This window comes from Chanodichthys erythropterus, chromosome 23 (assembly GCF_024489055.1).
Source record: "Chanodichthys erythropterus isolate Z2021 chromosome 23, ASM2448905v1, whole genome shotgun sequence".
NCBI classification, from domain to species: domain Eukaryota; kingdom Metazoa; phylum Chordata; class Actinopteri; order Cypriniformes; family Xenocyprididae; genus Chanodichthys; species Chanodichthys erythropterus.
Window position 1 is genome coordinate 5,609,929 of NC_090243.1, and position 15,338 is coordinate 5,625,266.

Consider the following 15,338-nt stretch of genomic DNA (forward strand, 5'->3'; position numbering starts at 1 on the left):
CCTCTGAGGAAGGACCCCCTGACTCAGAGACGGGGCACCCTGTGGCACCCGAGTCCCGATCTATGGAACCTCCACGTGTGGTCCCTGGACGGGATGCGGAGGTTCTGAGTGATCTCCCGCAAGCGGTCGTAGACACCATCACTTCCGCTAGAGCTCCTTCCACTAGGAATCTCTATGCGTTGAAGTGGAACCTGTTCGTCGAATGGTGCGCCTCTCGCCGAGAGGACCCCCGATCATGTTCGGTCGGATCCGTGCTTTCCTTTCTGCAAGATGGGTTGGAGCGAAGGCTGTCTCCCTCCACCCTCAAGGTGTATGTTGCCGCTATTGCCGCACATCACCATGCAGTTGAGGGTAAGTCCCTGGGGAAACACGATCTGATCGTCAGATTCCTGAGGGGGGCCAGGAGACTGAATCCTCCTCGCCCTTCCTCCGTACCCTCTTGGGATCTGACCCTGGTTCTCACAGCTCTCCGGGGTCTTCCTTTGAACCTTTGCAATCAGTCGACCTGAAACTAATGTCTCTTAAGACGGTTCTTCTGGTTGCATTGGCTTCCCTGAAGAGGGTTGGGGATCTGCATGCATTTTCGGTCGACGAAACGTGCCTAGAATTCGGGCCCGGTGATTCTCACGTCATCCTGAGACCCCGGCCTGGATACGTGCCCAAGGTTCCTACCACTCCCTTCAGAGATCAGGTAGTGAACCTGCAAGCGCTGCCCTCGGAGGAGGCAGACCCAGCCCTAGCTTTGCTCTGTCCCGTCCGCGCTCTGCGCGTTTACGTGGACAGAACGCGAAGCTTCAGGACCTCTGATCAGCTCTTCATCTGTTACGGAGGCCAGCAGAAGGGAAAGGCTGTCTCCAAGCAGAGGATGGCCCACTGGATAGTGGGTGCCATCGCCTTGGCGTACGAATCCCAGGGCGTGCCTTGCCCGCTCGGGTTGAAAGCCCACTCCACCAGAGGGGTGGCCTCTTCCTGGGCGCTGGCTTATGGCGCCTCGCTGACAGATATCTGTAGAGCTGCGGGCTGGGCGACACCAAACACGTTCGCTAGGTTTTATAGCCTACGTGTAGAGCCGGTATCCTCACGTGTACTCGCATCCACTAGTCGGTAGACGTGTTGTACCCACTCTAAGTGTCGGCTTGCAATGCCATTCCCGCCACTGGCCGGATACGTGCATACTTTCACTCCAGTTGTGTTCCCCGCTTGGCGAACCCTGTCGAGTTCCTCCGCCTCCCCCTTCGGCTCGGACATTGCGGAGTGTCTGATGCCAGGCCTACATCCGTCGCTGACGCTGTCTGTTGGCTGGGGCCCATATGCCGTGACCCCTCTACGTGAGCGGTCCCATATGTGTAATTATCCACGGTTTAAAACTCCATTCGGGCCGAGTCCGTGTCTTTCCCTTAGCAGAGCCAGCTCTGCTGTCACCTGTCAGATGAGTCTCCCCCTACCAGGTGGAGCCATCCCAGGGACTCCATATGCGTACTGCCCCCCGGGCCAGTCCATGTGTGTATTTCCCAAGTAAACTACTCCCCCATTGGGTAGGTAGTGGTCTCCGCAGCGTCCCTCACGGGTTCGCTTCCCCAGTGTGTCTAGTTTACTTAGTGGGTATTGGTTAGACAGCAGTAGACTCTCTCAGTGTAAGCTCGCCCCCTTCACCGCCAGCCGGTGCTATGGGCGGCTGAGCTTGCGCTGGGCACTGGAAGGGGTTTCGTAACTGTGGCGCTTTAGTTGGGATCCCAATTCGTCGGTCACTACTGACGTACGTCGAACGTGACCGACTGAAAGGGAACGTCTCGGTTACGTATGTAACCCTCGTTCCCTGAAGGAGGGAACAGAGACGTACGTCCCGTCGCCACAGTTTCTGTACCCTCGCTGTAGTGCGGACACCAGTTGTCTCCTCAGCGAAAAACAGAGTGCGATTGCATCTGCTTCCTATTTATATACACCTGTCGGGGGCGGTGCGCATTATGCAAATATCGCACGCCAATTCCATTGGCTTGTTTTAGTTTACACGAAGATGATAGGGCTCTCTAAGCGATATCCCAATTCGTCGGTCACTACTGACGTACGTCTCCGTTCCCTCCTTCAGGGAACGAGGGTTACATACGTAACCGAGACGTTTTCAATGATGTGCAGCCTATACATATCTGTTTACATCTCAAAAAAAGTGTTTTGGGGTTTCATGACCCTTTAAAATGACAGCTCGGTTCTCATATTAATTTTGAGGTAAATAATCAGTGTTGGGGAAAGTTACTTTTAAAAATAATGCATTACAATATCGCTTTACTTCCTAAAAATAGTAACTAATATGCATTACATATTTACTTTTTATGAAAATCAATGCATTACATTACTTTTGCGTTACTTTTTCTCACCTGGGCCGGGCTTGTTTGTTTTTTAATAACAACAGCAACAACAAAAAATTATATTTTTGGCAACTGTTAAGGCTCTTTCATACCAAAAGTGAAATGAATCAACCTCAGGCTGAAGGCAATGCATATTTACGCCTGTACAGTAGAGGGCGCTGCTCTAACAAACCTTTCAGATGTGCTGCCATTCTGGATCAAAGAAAAATAGGATACAGGAAAAGGAAGTACAACACTCTTATTTCTAAATCTAATCTAAAGTATTTTTTTCTTATTACAGTTGAATTGGATCATTGAAGGTCAGCAGCAAAGATATTGGTTAATAAAGTGAGATTAAATACATAAAGTATATTGGTGTAATTTAATATAGCTAATTATTACAGGTTTGCATCAAATTCTGAGCTTGCATTTCACTGTTTTTATTCATTTTGAGGAATACTGAATGTTTTCATGCAAGTGAGCTGAGTAAATGCATGTTCACATTTACTCTAGAATTACAATAACATCATATTCACATAGTGCACACAACACCTCTGCACTTTATTTCTCTCAACATGGGGACAGGAGAGATGTCAATCAAAAATGTGTGATAAATAAAATATTTTAACACATCAGAAGTTCAAATTAGATCCAAAAATTCTGAATACACATATGATTGGAAGCACACACAGTTCCTGTACTACTCTCTATTGGAAATGAATGATCTGTGGAATGTGGAAACCCCAAAAGTATTCATTAATCTAAATGAATAATATATCCCTAAATGAAAGAGTGCTCTGCTGTTTGCCTTGGGGTTGAATTTTTCTTTTTTCTTTTTTTCAATAACTTCTAAAAGATCAAGTACATCTGTTTGCTTTGCCCACATGGCTGTTCTCTTAGTTATGTTTTGACCTTTTACTGTCTGATTCAAAAAGGGTGTGATGTTTCATTCAAAAGAAATATCACAGGCGTGGGTGTCTGGAAAGGTCAGCTGGACTCTTGTTACTGTCTCTAATCTCATATTCCTTTTGAAGCGAGCTCTCTTCTCTACTGAAAAATGCACAGGTGGGCAAAACCTGCATTACAAAAATGTAAAATGCAAGATCAGAATATGATTCATCAAAAAATAAAAAAATAATTTAATATGATCTTTGATCTTTTCCTGTTTTAAAAAATACATATTCTGTGTGATCAAGTCTGTAGTAGAATATTCACTTATTTAAGTAAAAACTTAAATGTAAACAATATTATTACATTCATAACTGCAATTGAACATTTAATGTGATAAAATGATTCCTGTCACTGTCCATCCTGGCAATAATTATGTCAGTGGATAAATGCAAATATGAGCGATTAGAAGCCAAGTGTCGTTCCATTAACGGTATGAGGGGATCTAGAGACCAGCACTCTTGTGGGACAGTATTTGATGGGTGAGTGCAGGTGCGGATGGTAAGACACTCATGTGTGTAAGGGTTGTAGGAGAATAACATGATTCACAGGATTCCAGCAAAATAGAAATATCTAAAAGTAAAATTTCTAAAGACAAATAAATTGTTTTAATCTTCTGCACAAAAGCAACAAAAACAACTAAATTAAAATAAAAATAATTTACAGGTGCAAGAATAGGTGGAGTGTGTGTACGACTGGGCATTAGGCAATTGGCTTAGCCTTTCCTCTGCCTGCTGCTGCTTCTGATTGCTTTTAGAACCCTTGTGGTCTGAGGAGCGTCAAAGGTTTCTATTTACAATATGTTTTTGTGGCGTTGAGCCACGTAGCCAATCCCAAACATATCTGTTGATTCCTCTGATTGAACTCAATGGCCAATCAGAGGTGTTTTAGAATCCATACACCACTCAAAAGGCTGGAGTTTTTGTTCAGTGTTGAATTCTGCATGCTCGCGAATCCTTTCATTATAACAAACAAAGTGTAGACACAATGTAAATAAATGATTCATTGTGCAGTGTAGACAGCTTCATTGATAATAACAGAACTTTGTGAAATAGTGATTAACTAAAATGATTGACAGGTTTTTTTAGAGATCATAAAGGGAGAGCTCTTTGAGCGCATTCTTCCATGACCAATCACGCATGCAGCAGCCATATGCTAACTTTTCTGTTCAAATTTATACTGGAATGTGCTTTTGTGTTTTATGTGGGCTCTTCATAGAAAAAACTATTTTTATACTGTACAAACTTTACATTATTTTAAATTGAAACAATATTTAACAATGTTATGGTATTTAATCTATTTTTGAACAAATAAATGTACCCAAAATTTTGAACAGTGAATATATTATATATATACTACTAATATATATTACTGTAATCTTGGAATTAATCTAGATTAATCTAAATTAAAATGGCTCATTTGAATTCTGCCGAAAACATTCAGAATATGTGTGCTACCCAAATAATGACTAAAAGTAATCCGCCATTTTGTCCGACAAAGCTGTCAGGAGTTAGAAGATTAACCTCGTGGAGTTAAACTTGAAAAATTGTGTATATTGACATCTTTCCGCTTTTGAAACAACATTGATTCTCATGTTCATTCATGTTTATTTGATGCTATAAATGGACTCGTAGTAAGAGATGATCGGTTTACCAGGTGTTTCTTGGTCGGCCTCTCTTTCTCCTCCCTTGGGGGTTCTCCTCCAGCGTCTTTGGAGGTTTCATTCGTTGCAACAGTTCTTCATTACTTATCTTGTCTGGCAAATGGATCTTGAGGATCCTTCTGAGGCAGATGTTGATGAAAACCTGGATCCTCTTCATTGTAGTGGTGATGGTTCTCCAGGTCTCCGCTCCATACAGCAAGATAAGCTTCACAATGGTGTTGAAGACCCTGATCTTGGTGTTGATGCCTATCTCAGAGGATTGCCATACATTCTTCAGTTGGAGGAAAGCTGCTCTCACTTTGCAGATTCATGTTCTCACATCTGTATCTGTCCCCCCATGCTTATCAATTATGCTGCCAAGGTAAGGGAAGCTGTCCACTTCCTCTAGCGCCTCTTCTCCAAGTGTTATGGCTGTGTTGATCTTGCTCTTCTCTCTATTGATGAAACAGACCTCCAACTCCGAGACCAACAGGCTGGTTTTTGTAAGGGCGGGTCATGCATCGATCAGATTGCAACATTACATATCATCTTGGAGCAGTCGCTGGAGTGGAACTCTCCTCTTCATGTCAATTTCATTGACTATGAGAAGGCATTTGACAGCATGGACAGACGGACCCTCTGGAAGCTACTGAGACACCATGGAGTGCCAGACAGATCAAAAACTCTTATGAAGCGATGACCTGCAGGATAGTTCATGGAAGGCAAGGCTGTTTACTATCGCCCTTCCTGTTCCTGCTGGCAACAGACTGGGTTATAAAGACATCTACAACCCAGAATCGAAATGGCATCCAGTGGACATTATTGACACAACTGGATGATCTCGACTTTGCTGATGACCTGGCCCTTCTCTATTACACCCAACAACAGATGCAGGAAAAGACCAGTACCGTTGCGGATACCACAGCAATTCTGGGCCTCAACATCAATAGAGAGAAGCTAATTCTCAATTACCCCCCACACGCTTCCTGGAGGGCCACTGTCCTGCAGAGTTTTGTTCCAACCAGCTCCAAGACACCTGCCTGTAAGTTTCTAGCATGCCTAGTTAGATCTTGATTACCTGGTTCAGGTGTGTTTAATTAGGGTTGGAGCTAAACTCTGCAGTACAGTGGCCCTTAAGGACCAAGTTTGGACACCCCTGCTTTAGGATGTCTGTAGATTCTCTATGAGCTGAGAGGATGCACGAGAGACGTGGACTCCTGCTGTAACTTCACCTGTGGGTATCGATGTTGGACAGTGTTCCTTTAGAAAAACGAGTGACTTGTACAATTTTTAATGTCACATTTTGTAATATTTGCGTTGTTTTATTTTTGGAATATGGATTATTTTCTCATCCTATTTTTTGAGGAGGCACTGCCTCCCTTGCCTCCTTGGAGGAAACGCTCCTGATATATGTATAAAAAAACCTTGTTATTGTTGAAAAAGCATAGTGGCCAATTGGAAATGTATTAAATGTCACCAAAGTTCATGTTATTCAGTTAATTCCAACAAAACAAAAGGACATAAATGTAATTTTGAGATAAAAAACTAATTTAACAGCCCTTATACACCCGCTGGGCTAATTAAAAAGAACTCATCAGACTTGGACAAATATAACAGATATCTGTAGGCACCCTGCCTGTAATTTACACTTCTACTGTACGTGATCTACCTTAGGAAAACCTGCTTGATTGCCATGCAGTGTGTGTTTTTGTGTGGACATGAGCAGTGCTTAAGGACATTCAACACACAGGTATACACACAACAAAGTAAAGGAGAGCTGCCCCTAGTGTCATAAACACACACCTAAACCCCTCACACACATAGGGTCATTGTGTGAAGGATGGCTCTGGGTTTCTATTTGCTGCAATGTCAGCGGGGTTCCCAGGGGCCATAAAGACAGGGTAAAAGGGCTATGGGCTATCTCTATATATATATTTCACCCCATGCAAGATTTCTAGCTCTGGTCTGCAGGATCTCGGGCTTGGCAGAGATGTGTCGCAAGAAATAAGGCAGAATTTAAGAGAGCTACAGCCCTTCTTTAAGCCTCATACCCACGGGCTTATCTGTGCTGTGCCTCATCCGTCCACACAGCAAGAATTTGATTATTTGATTTAGAAGCCCAGAACAGAGCAGGAGCCAAAGACACAGATAGACAGAGAAAAGCAACAAGACAACAGAGCCCACAATTTTGCTGACAAGGTCACAGTATATCTGACATGATCTCTGCACCTCTGTCATTCAATATTATTCTCTTGGCACGTGTTCTTACAGCAATGGTGAGGGGGAGAAGTGTCCCAACCAGCACAGTTGAGCCTTTGACATGGTTTTGAACATCCCTGATCCTTCTGTAGTTAATTTTTATCACCTGCCTTCAGATACAACTTGATATCACCACAGTTTCTACTGGTGTGGGGTGGTAGTGCTCATGCGTTTCTGTAATCTTGATCACTCCTTTATCATCTTTATCTTGCTGAATACCCTGCTTAACGACCACATGAGATGCTGCGTGTCCTGCCATTTAGGATATAATAAAATCTACAGTGTACCCCGAGTCTCAGTTCAGGGATCAATACAGGCTTTCAATTATCCTGCTTCCGTACTACAGTTGGGCCTGTGAGACTAATGCAGTGCATCCTGGGTAACAGACACGGCACACATCCACTCACATACCCGCATATTTGACATATCAGTTCTGTTCCTAAATAAAGAAAGCTAGGCAACAATTTTAGCCATTCCACAATTTTAAAAAAACCAACTACATTTTGATTAAAATGTAAGAATAATTTATATTATTTTAATAATAAATTAAATAAATATTATATGCAAGTACTTTTAAACAAGCAATTTATAATTGACTTACAATACAATAGTTTGTAAATCAAAATCAATATTTTTACTTTATGTACTGTATAAGCTATATAATTGTGTTATAATGAAAATAATTTAATTTAATTCCACAAATTTAATTGATACTTTTACCTAATATATGTATAAGCTATGTATTATTCATTTACAAATATTACAAATACTTGTATTATTATGAATGTAATTTTATCATAACAAATACAGTTGTATTATGAAAAATAAAATTTAATTTAATTTAATTAAAATGTAATTTTATTCAGTTAATTTAATTTAATTAATAAAGTATCAATAGAATAGTGTTCCTAATTAAAAAATAGCTCCTAATAAAAAAAAGAAAAAAAAAGAAAAAAAAAAGGTGTTGTTTGGATTTAAATAGGCAAATGCTTAAGAGTCTATAATTGGATCATTATTGCAGTAATTATTATGTTTCCATGTTAAATGTTTGACAACAGTCCTCTAAGGTGGACTCAGAGGTGCCAATTCATGTGTGAAAATGATTCTTCATGCTCCCTCCCAACCATTCTTTAACAATTTGAGCCTGATGAATCTTGTCTTTGTCATCCTGGATTATGGCCATGATACGTCTTCCTACATGGTTGTTTAAGAAATGAAAAGCTACACACTCCATTAATCTCTTAAGATCTCTTTATTTGCCTATTTAATTCCAAAAAGTGACTTTTTTTTGGCCGGGCAGTGTGCTTTTTGTGATTATTAAAGTAACTTAGCATTAATAAATTAGCAAGATCGTCCCATTGGAATTATAAGGTTCTATCTGACATTTTTGTCAAAATTGAGTTATTCACATATTCTTATTCTGTGACAACATATTTTTATGCTAATGTTGAGTACATTCAGGGACTTTTTATTTAGAAAACAAAAAGGTTATATCTATAAAGTCCAATGGAATGCAAAGACTTTGAAGCTAAATATCTCAGAACTGCTCAGAATGCAGCTAGAAACTTATACACTGCTCAAAAAAATTAAAGGAACACTGAAAACACATCAGATCTCAATGGGGAAAAATATCATGCTGGATATCTATACTGATATGGACTGGGTTATGTGTAAGGAATGAAAGGATGCCACATTGTTTGATGGGAATGAAAATTATCAACCTACAGAGGACTGAATTCAAAGACTGAAAATCAAAGTGAAAAAATTAATGCAGCAGGTTAGTCAATTTTGCTGAAATTTCATTGCAGCAAATCAAAATGGTACTCAGTAGTTTATATGGCCCCCACGTACTTGTATGCATGCCTGACAATGTCGGGGCATGCTCCTAATGAGACGACTGGGGTATTTCCTCTCAGATCTGGACCAGGGCATCACTGAGCTCCTGGACAGTCTGAGGTGCAACCGGTATCGGATGGACCGAAACATAATGTCCCTATTGGATTTAGGTCAGGCGAGCGTGGGGGCCATTCAATGGTATGAATTCCTTCATCCTCCAGGAACTGCCCGCATATTCTCGCCACATGAGGCCGGGCATTGTCGTGCACCAGGAGGAATCCATGACCCACTGCACCAGCAATGGGTCTAAGGATATCATCCCGATACCTAATGGCAGTCAGGGTGCCATTGTCTAGCCTGTCGAGGTCTGTGTGTCCCTCTTTGGATATGCCTCCCTAGACCATCACTGACCCACCACCAAACCGGTCATGCTGAACAATGTTACAGGCAGCATAACGTTCTCCACGGCTTCTCCAGACCCTTTCACAACTGTCACATGTGCTCAGGGTGCTGTCATCTGAAAAATACAGGGCACCACTGGCAGACCTGCCAATTCTGGTGTCCAATGGCAAATGGCAATCGAGCTCCACAGTGCCGGGCAGTGAGCACAGGGCCCACAAGAGGATGTCGGGCCCTCAGGCCACCCTCATGAAGTCTGTTTCTGATTGTTTGGTCAGAGACATTCACACCAGTCATTTTGTAGGGCTCTGGCAGTGCTCATCCTGTTCCTCCTCGCACAAAGGAGCAGATACCAGTCCTGCTGATGGGTCAAGGACCTTCTATGGCCCTGTCCAGCTCTCCTAGAGTAACTGCCTGTCTCCTGGAATCTCCTCCATGCTCTTGAGACTGTGCTGGGAGACACAGCAAACCTGGCAATGGCACGTATTGATGTGCCATCCTGGAGGAGTTGGATTGCTTGTGCAACCTCTGTAGGGTCCAGGTATCGCCTCATGCTACCAATAGTGACAATGACCCCAGCCAAATGCAAAACTAGTGATAAACAGTCAGAAAAGATGAGTAGGGAAAAAAATGAAACAAAAACAATTCCTGTTTTGGGGGTCGTCTCATTGTTGCCCATCTATTGTTAATTTCATTAACACCAAAGCAGCTGAAACTGATTAACAACCCCCTCTGCTACTTAACTGGCCAGGGCTGGGTTTCCCAATAACGATGTATCTTAGCTCTTAAGAGCGCTTTCTAAGTGCGAGGTTACGAACGCTCGCTGCAATTCCACGTGCGTTTCCCAAAAATGCCCTTAACATGAACGCGCGAGAACGCGCTCTACGTGCTACTTAAGAGTCGCTGTCCGTTTCTCAAGTGCTGAATATTACCTTATAAAATCGTATCCTTTAACGTTTAACCTAATAATAATCGTCACCTGATGTGGTTTAAAATAAATAAATAAATAAAGATACCTTTCAAAAAGATTAAATTAATGTTCTTCTGGAGGAGGTAGAGCTAAACAAAGATGTAATTTTCAGACGATTTCTTTAAGCTATATATATATATATATATATATATATATATATATATATATATATATATATATATATATATATATATATATATATATATGTGAAGACTTCAGATGCAAAAGCCTATAAGTGCCGTCTGAAATGTTCTTCTAAAATTAGCATTTTTATCAAGCTTGTATGTTTAGGTTCAGTAATTTCACTTTAATGGCAATTAATAGGTCATTTTCTTTTCCATTAATGTGAAATAACTGAACATAAACATAGGCCTACAAGCTTGATAAAACTGTTCATTTTATAAGAAAATTTCAGATGGCACTTAGAGGCTTTTGCATCTGAAGTCTTCATATATATACACACACAGTCAAACCACAATTTATTCAGACACCTTGAACATTTCATTCATTATTACAGATTATTCACTATAGTTTTTTTTTTTTTTTTTAATGGTAGTAAAATATGACAAGATCTCAAATAACACTTTAGCAAAACATGGTCAGGTCAAAGTGTCTGAATAATTTTTGGTTCCAAATTTGTATCAATTTTACTGGTAGTCCACTGTATGAAGAATTTTTGGGCATAATATGTCACAGTTTACTTTATTTTGTCATTCTCACTTACATAAATTAACTATAGTGTCTATATTTAACTTTAATTATAGTTTATATATATATATATATATATATATATATATATATATATATATATATATATATATATATGTGTATATGTGTGTGTGTGTGTGTGTGTGTGTGTGTGTGTGTGTGTGAAATCAATCAAACTGTGATTCAGTGTTTTTGAAGTTAATATCTAAACTTGTTTATGTTTTAAAATTTAGTTTATAGTTGAAAAAAGTCAGTCACTTCAGAAACATTTGGAAGAACTCCTATAGTATTTCATAGAGCTTTAGGCCATGGGTGGTAGGCCTATATAAAGCCTATATAAAGGGTATATAGGGTGACAGTAGTACAAATTATGTACTTCATCTAGCCAATTTCTACAGGTGTACAGACAATTTTTTTATTGCAGACATGTTTTATCAGCACTATTTATGACATCATGTGTATTTTTATTTTTTTATTTTCTTCCGTTTTCTTTTCATATTAAACAACAAAGAGGATTTAAGAGGAATACAGTCAAAACCTTAGCTATGTTATACACATTGCACTTGAATAAAGGTGTATTCTGCCGGTTGTCCTGTAGGTGACCTCATAACTCTGTCTTCTTACGATGCACTTAGGGCTTAACGATTACTCCTGAGCACTCGTAGATCTACGATCATTTTCAAGTGCAACTTAAGTTACGATGCTTTTGGGAAACAGACCTTAATATTAAGATCACTCGTACGATCGTTTTTACGATCAACTTAGGCTTACGATGCTTTTGGGAAACGCAGCCCAGATCAATATCCCAGGAGTTTAACTGACTTGATGCTATTCTCTGATTAAAAAGTGTTCCTTTAATTTTTTTGAGCAGTGTAATTCCAAGGAGACGACATGTTAACGTTCAGCATAACTGTGAAATTAAATGTGAGATTTTTTGTCAGGTTTAGTTACCTATGTAGAGATTTTCAAATGAGTCCCTATTGAAGTTTCATTGCAGTTAGGATGCTGCTCTAGAAGGTGCCTAGTAGACAGTGAGGAAACTGACTTGCTAACTACTGCATTATTGAATCAGAATTAATACATGAGATTGGTCAGTCTCGTGTTTCCCACCTGTACTTCTATGTTTCTCTCCACCCGGGAGATGTTGACGGTGTGGGGCTGCCCATTGGCCAAGTTCCTCTGGTCAATGTCAATGGTGAAGGGTTCTCTGAGACCACCCAAGTTGTACCGCAGCTGCAGGGTACCTGAATGAAACAGGGTGAGACAGAAAGACCACGTTTATTGAGAGCTCAACCCGCACTGCAGTCTTCCTGAATGCAGAATGCATGAGTCAGTGAGGGTTGTGCATCAGTTCTACTCTCTGACATCACTCACTTCCACTGCACACTCCTGCGCAATGGCCCAAGGCTGCAGGGAAGAGCACAACCTCATTTGGGTTACAGCAAAGGCCAAATTTGCTCAGAGGCTACAGAGTAAAATTTGATGTGGGCTTATGCTGCTTAACTCAAAGAATAAGCATCACCAGTCTTGTGTGTCCACTTTAGCTTTTATGGAATGGTGTTTAACGAAAACACCGCTCTACAAATTAAACAATGGTACATCTGAGTCACTGAGTTTAATGTGAAATCGTGTCCCTGAAGGGGACTGGGTTTAAACTGGGTGCGTTTTACTTTTAAACTCTAAAAAAATGGATCACAGTGTTGTGCTTATGCCAAAAAAAACCAAAAAAAAAAAAAAACCCAGGGATATAATTGCCTGCGCTCTTGCCATTTGTCATATAATTAGCTTTTACTGTTGCGCTTCCACTTCAAAAAGCAATTCAGCCTGCTGCAATAAATTCTCTTTTATTATTACAGTGCAGTTTCAGAACTGCTGTGGAACAATCATACAGACACACATGTATTTCGTCAGCATCAGTACTTAATGAAGAACTGCAAAGACTAACCAGGTGCGATGCAATGGGTTCGCAATTTGTCCATTCATACTGAAAGCAACAGTGCTGTGCAATAACAGCTAATCAGAACATATTTGATTTTGAATATATAGTCATTTAAAGGGTCCATTGTTAGTCCCTTTTCACATTTCCGGGGTTCTCAGAAGCAGAAGTCATAGTTGGGTAAACTTCTAAACTTGTAAATTACAACAAATATAATTTTTGCATTCCCATCAGCCACAATAGTAAAAGAAAAAAATCCAGGATAAAATTTCTACGACTTTCCACAAGAGGAAAAAAAATATTGAGAGATTCTTTACATTGGTCAGAAGAGACCAATGTAATTTAATGTATACCCAAAGTATAGTTATAAATGTACATACATTTAAAAGAACTAAAATATAAAAAACTTTGTTAGACTTATTATTTTAATAACTGTGGATGATTTTAATAACATCATCACAGTCTGTGAAAAGGGTCTTTGGATCAGTGTGTTTGCCTCATCTTCGCAATGGCTCAAACAACGTCTTACCATTGTGATGGAGCACCACGGCCATGTAATCCTGGGTCTTTGAGCTGACATAGACCAGAAGGCTGGGAGAAGTAGAGGTGCTAAAACTGAAGGTCAGGTCTTCTCGTGTCAGGTTGGTCTCGGCGGGCTGGTGGTGGATTACGCTCTTCTCATCCAGGCTGGAGGCTGCAGCCACCACTTCAGGTACCAGATTATACTTGACCAGTGTTCCCGCCTCAAAGAAACCGCCAACGTCTGCAAAAGAATGAGGCATTTTTTTAGATGATATTGATGTTTAGGCAACATTCTTGTTGGCCCTAGAACAACAATTATGTCAATAAAAAATTGACATATATCAAATATGTATTGTGAAGTAGCTAGTGATACCTAGTTCTAATTAAATCTATGACTCTTTTCAGGAATGCTGTTTGAAGACCAAACAAAACCAATGTTGAACCCGGAACACATCATACTTCCGGCAAAATCATGGCCACCGTTCAATAAATGTGCACTGTGAATGGTAAGTGATGTTTGGCTTGGCCATCTGCAGTAGAAGGGCAAGGAAACTGACATTATAGACATGTTTTGTATTCATGAGGGGCTTCTTCAACAGCTATAAAACCAGAGGACACTTTCCTATTACCTTTTTACTTGAGGGGGAGAACAAAGGTCCTTACATGGATCGTTTAACCCGGCTGCTAGGACATGTGTGCAAGTATGCATTGATTTGTCTTGCACAGAAGCAGTATAAACAACGCAGGATTTGTTGCATATGGGGTGGAACAGGGAGAACCATGGGAAATCAACATGGGTAATGAAGTAAATACACACAAGGGTAAAAAGAGAGTGAACGAACATGACAATGTGCATCCGCACCGAATATCTCATGTACACAGAGGACGAGGTGGGTTTATCTGCTATTCATGGCATTCTCTCATTCAGCCGTTTTGCCCCCGGGAACAAATCGCTAAGTACAAATGAGCTTTGTACAAATGCTGTATCAGAAGGAGGAAGGAAATCAGTGCAGAGACTATAGATTGGTTTAATTATTTGCTACTAGGCCCTTGAGTATTCTTTACATTTCTTCCAGGCTGGACTGTGGGGTTCAGAGGCAACAGAGACAAAAACACAATGTTTGAGTACCACTGGGGCAAAAGCCTCGATACAGCAGGAGCATGAATAGCAGGGTAAGGCTGGAACAGACACTAGGAATTACAGTTCTGGGATGTGCTCTGAGGACCAACAACTTTACAGGCCCTGGAGTGGATCCTTTATCTACTGTACTACTACTTGAAAAAGAAAAAATGCAGGGCCACGACTTGGTAATAAGCATTGGTTGTTGATTGAATTTTTAAGATGTGGGCGTGGCACTCAAAAATAAATATGAGCTTGCAGTTAATTGTAACAGGTGGGGTTTAAGCAGACTAAATGATTAGAGAAGTACTGCATATGTCTGTCATTTTCACCGAAAGATTGAGTTTTGATATTCTGATTTAACATTTTGAGGTAAAAAAATAGAGTGCATTTTAATTTAATGTTGACTTGAAATGATAAAGCTCAAGTTCTTGATTTTGCATTAAAGCAAGTGATCTCTCTATTGTCAAATTGGTTATATATTTGCATTAAGACATTTGAAATCCTTCAAAGATAATAACTGGAATAAATGTCTATCTGTGGGTTTTGCTTTTGGTGTAAATAGGCCTCAGGCACATTTATACCAAGGACCATAATTAAAGGATTAGTTCACCCAAAAAATGTTTTCATTAATTACTCACCCTCATGTAGTTCCA

The 15,338-nt window shown here is 40.4% G+C and overlaps 1 protein-coding gene across 1 annotated transcript in view; it reads right to left on the bottom strand.

Moving 5' to 3' along the window:
* The window catches only part of cntnap2a (contactin associated protein 2a), a 301,573-nt gene that overhangs the window by 34,030 nt on the left and 252,205 nt on the right, over positions 1–15,338 (bottom strand). Inside the window, exons 20-21 of the mRNA XM_067378732.1 lie at positions 13,570–13,803; positions 12,215–12,348 (exon numbers count right to left, since the gene is read on the bottom strand). Coding sequence (XP_067234833.1) covers positions 12,215–12,348; positions 13,570–13,803 — 368 coding nt within the window. The remainder of the gene's footprint in view (positions 1–12,214; positions 12,349–13,569; positions 13,804–15,338) is intronic.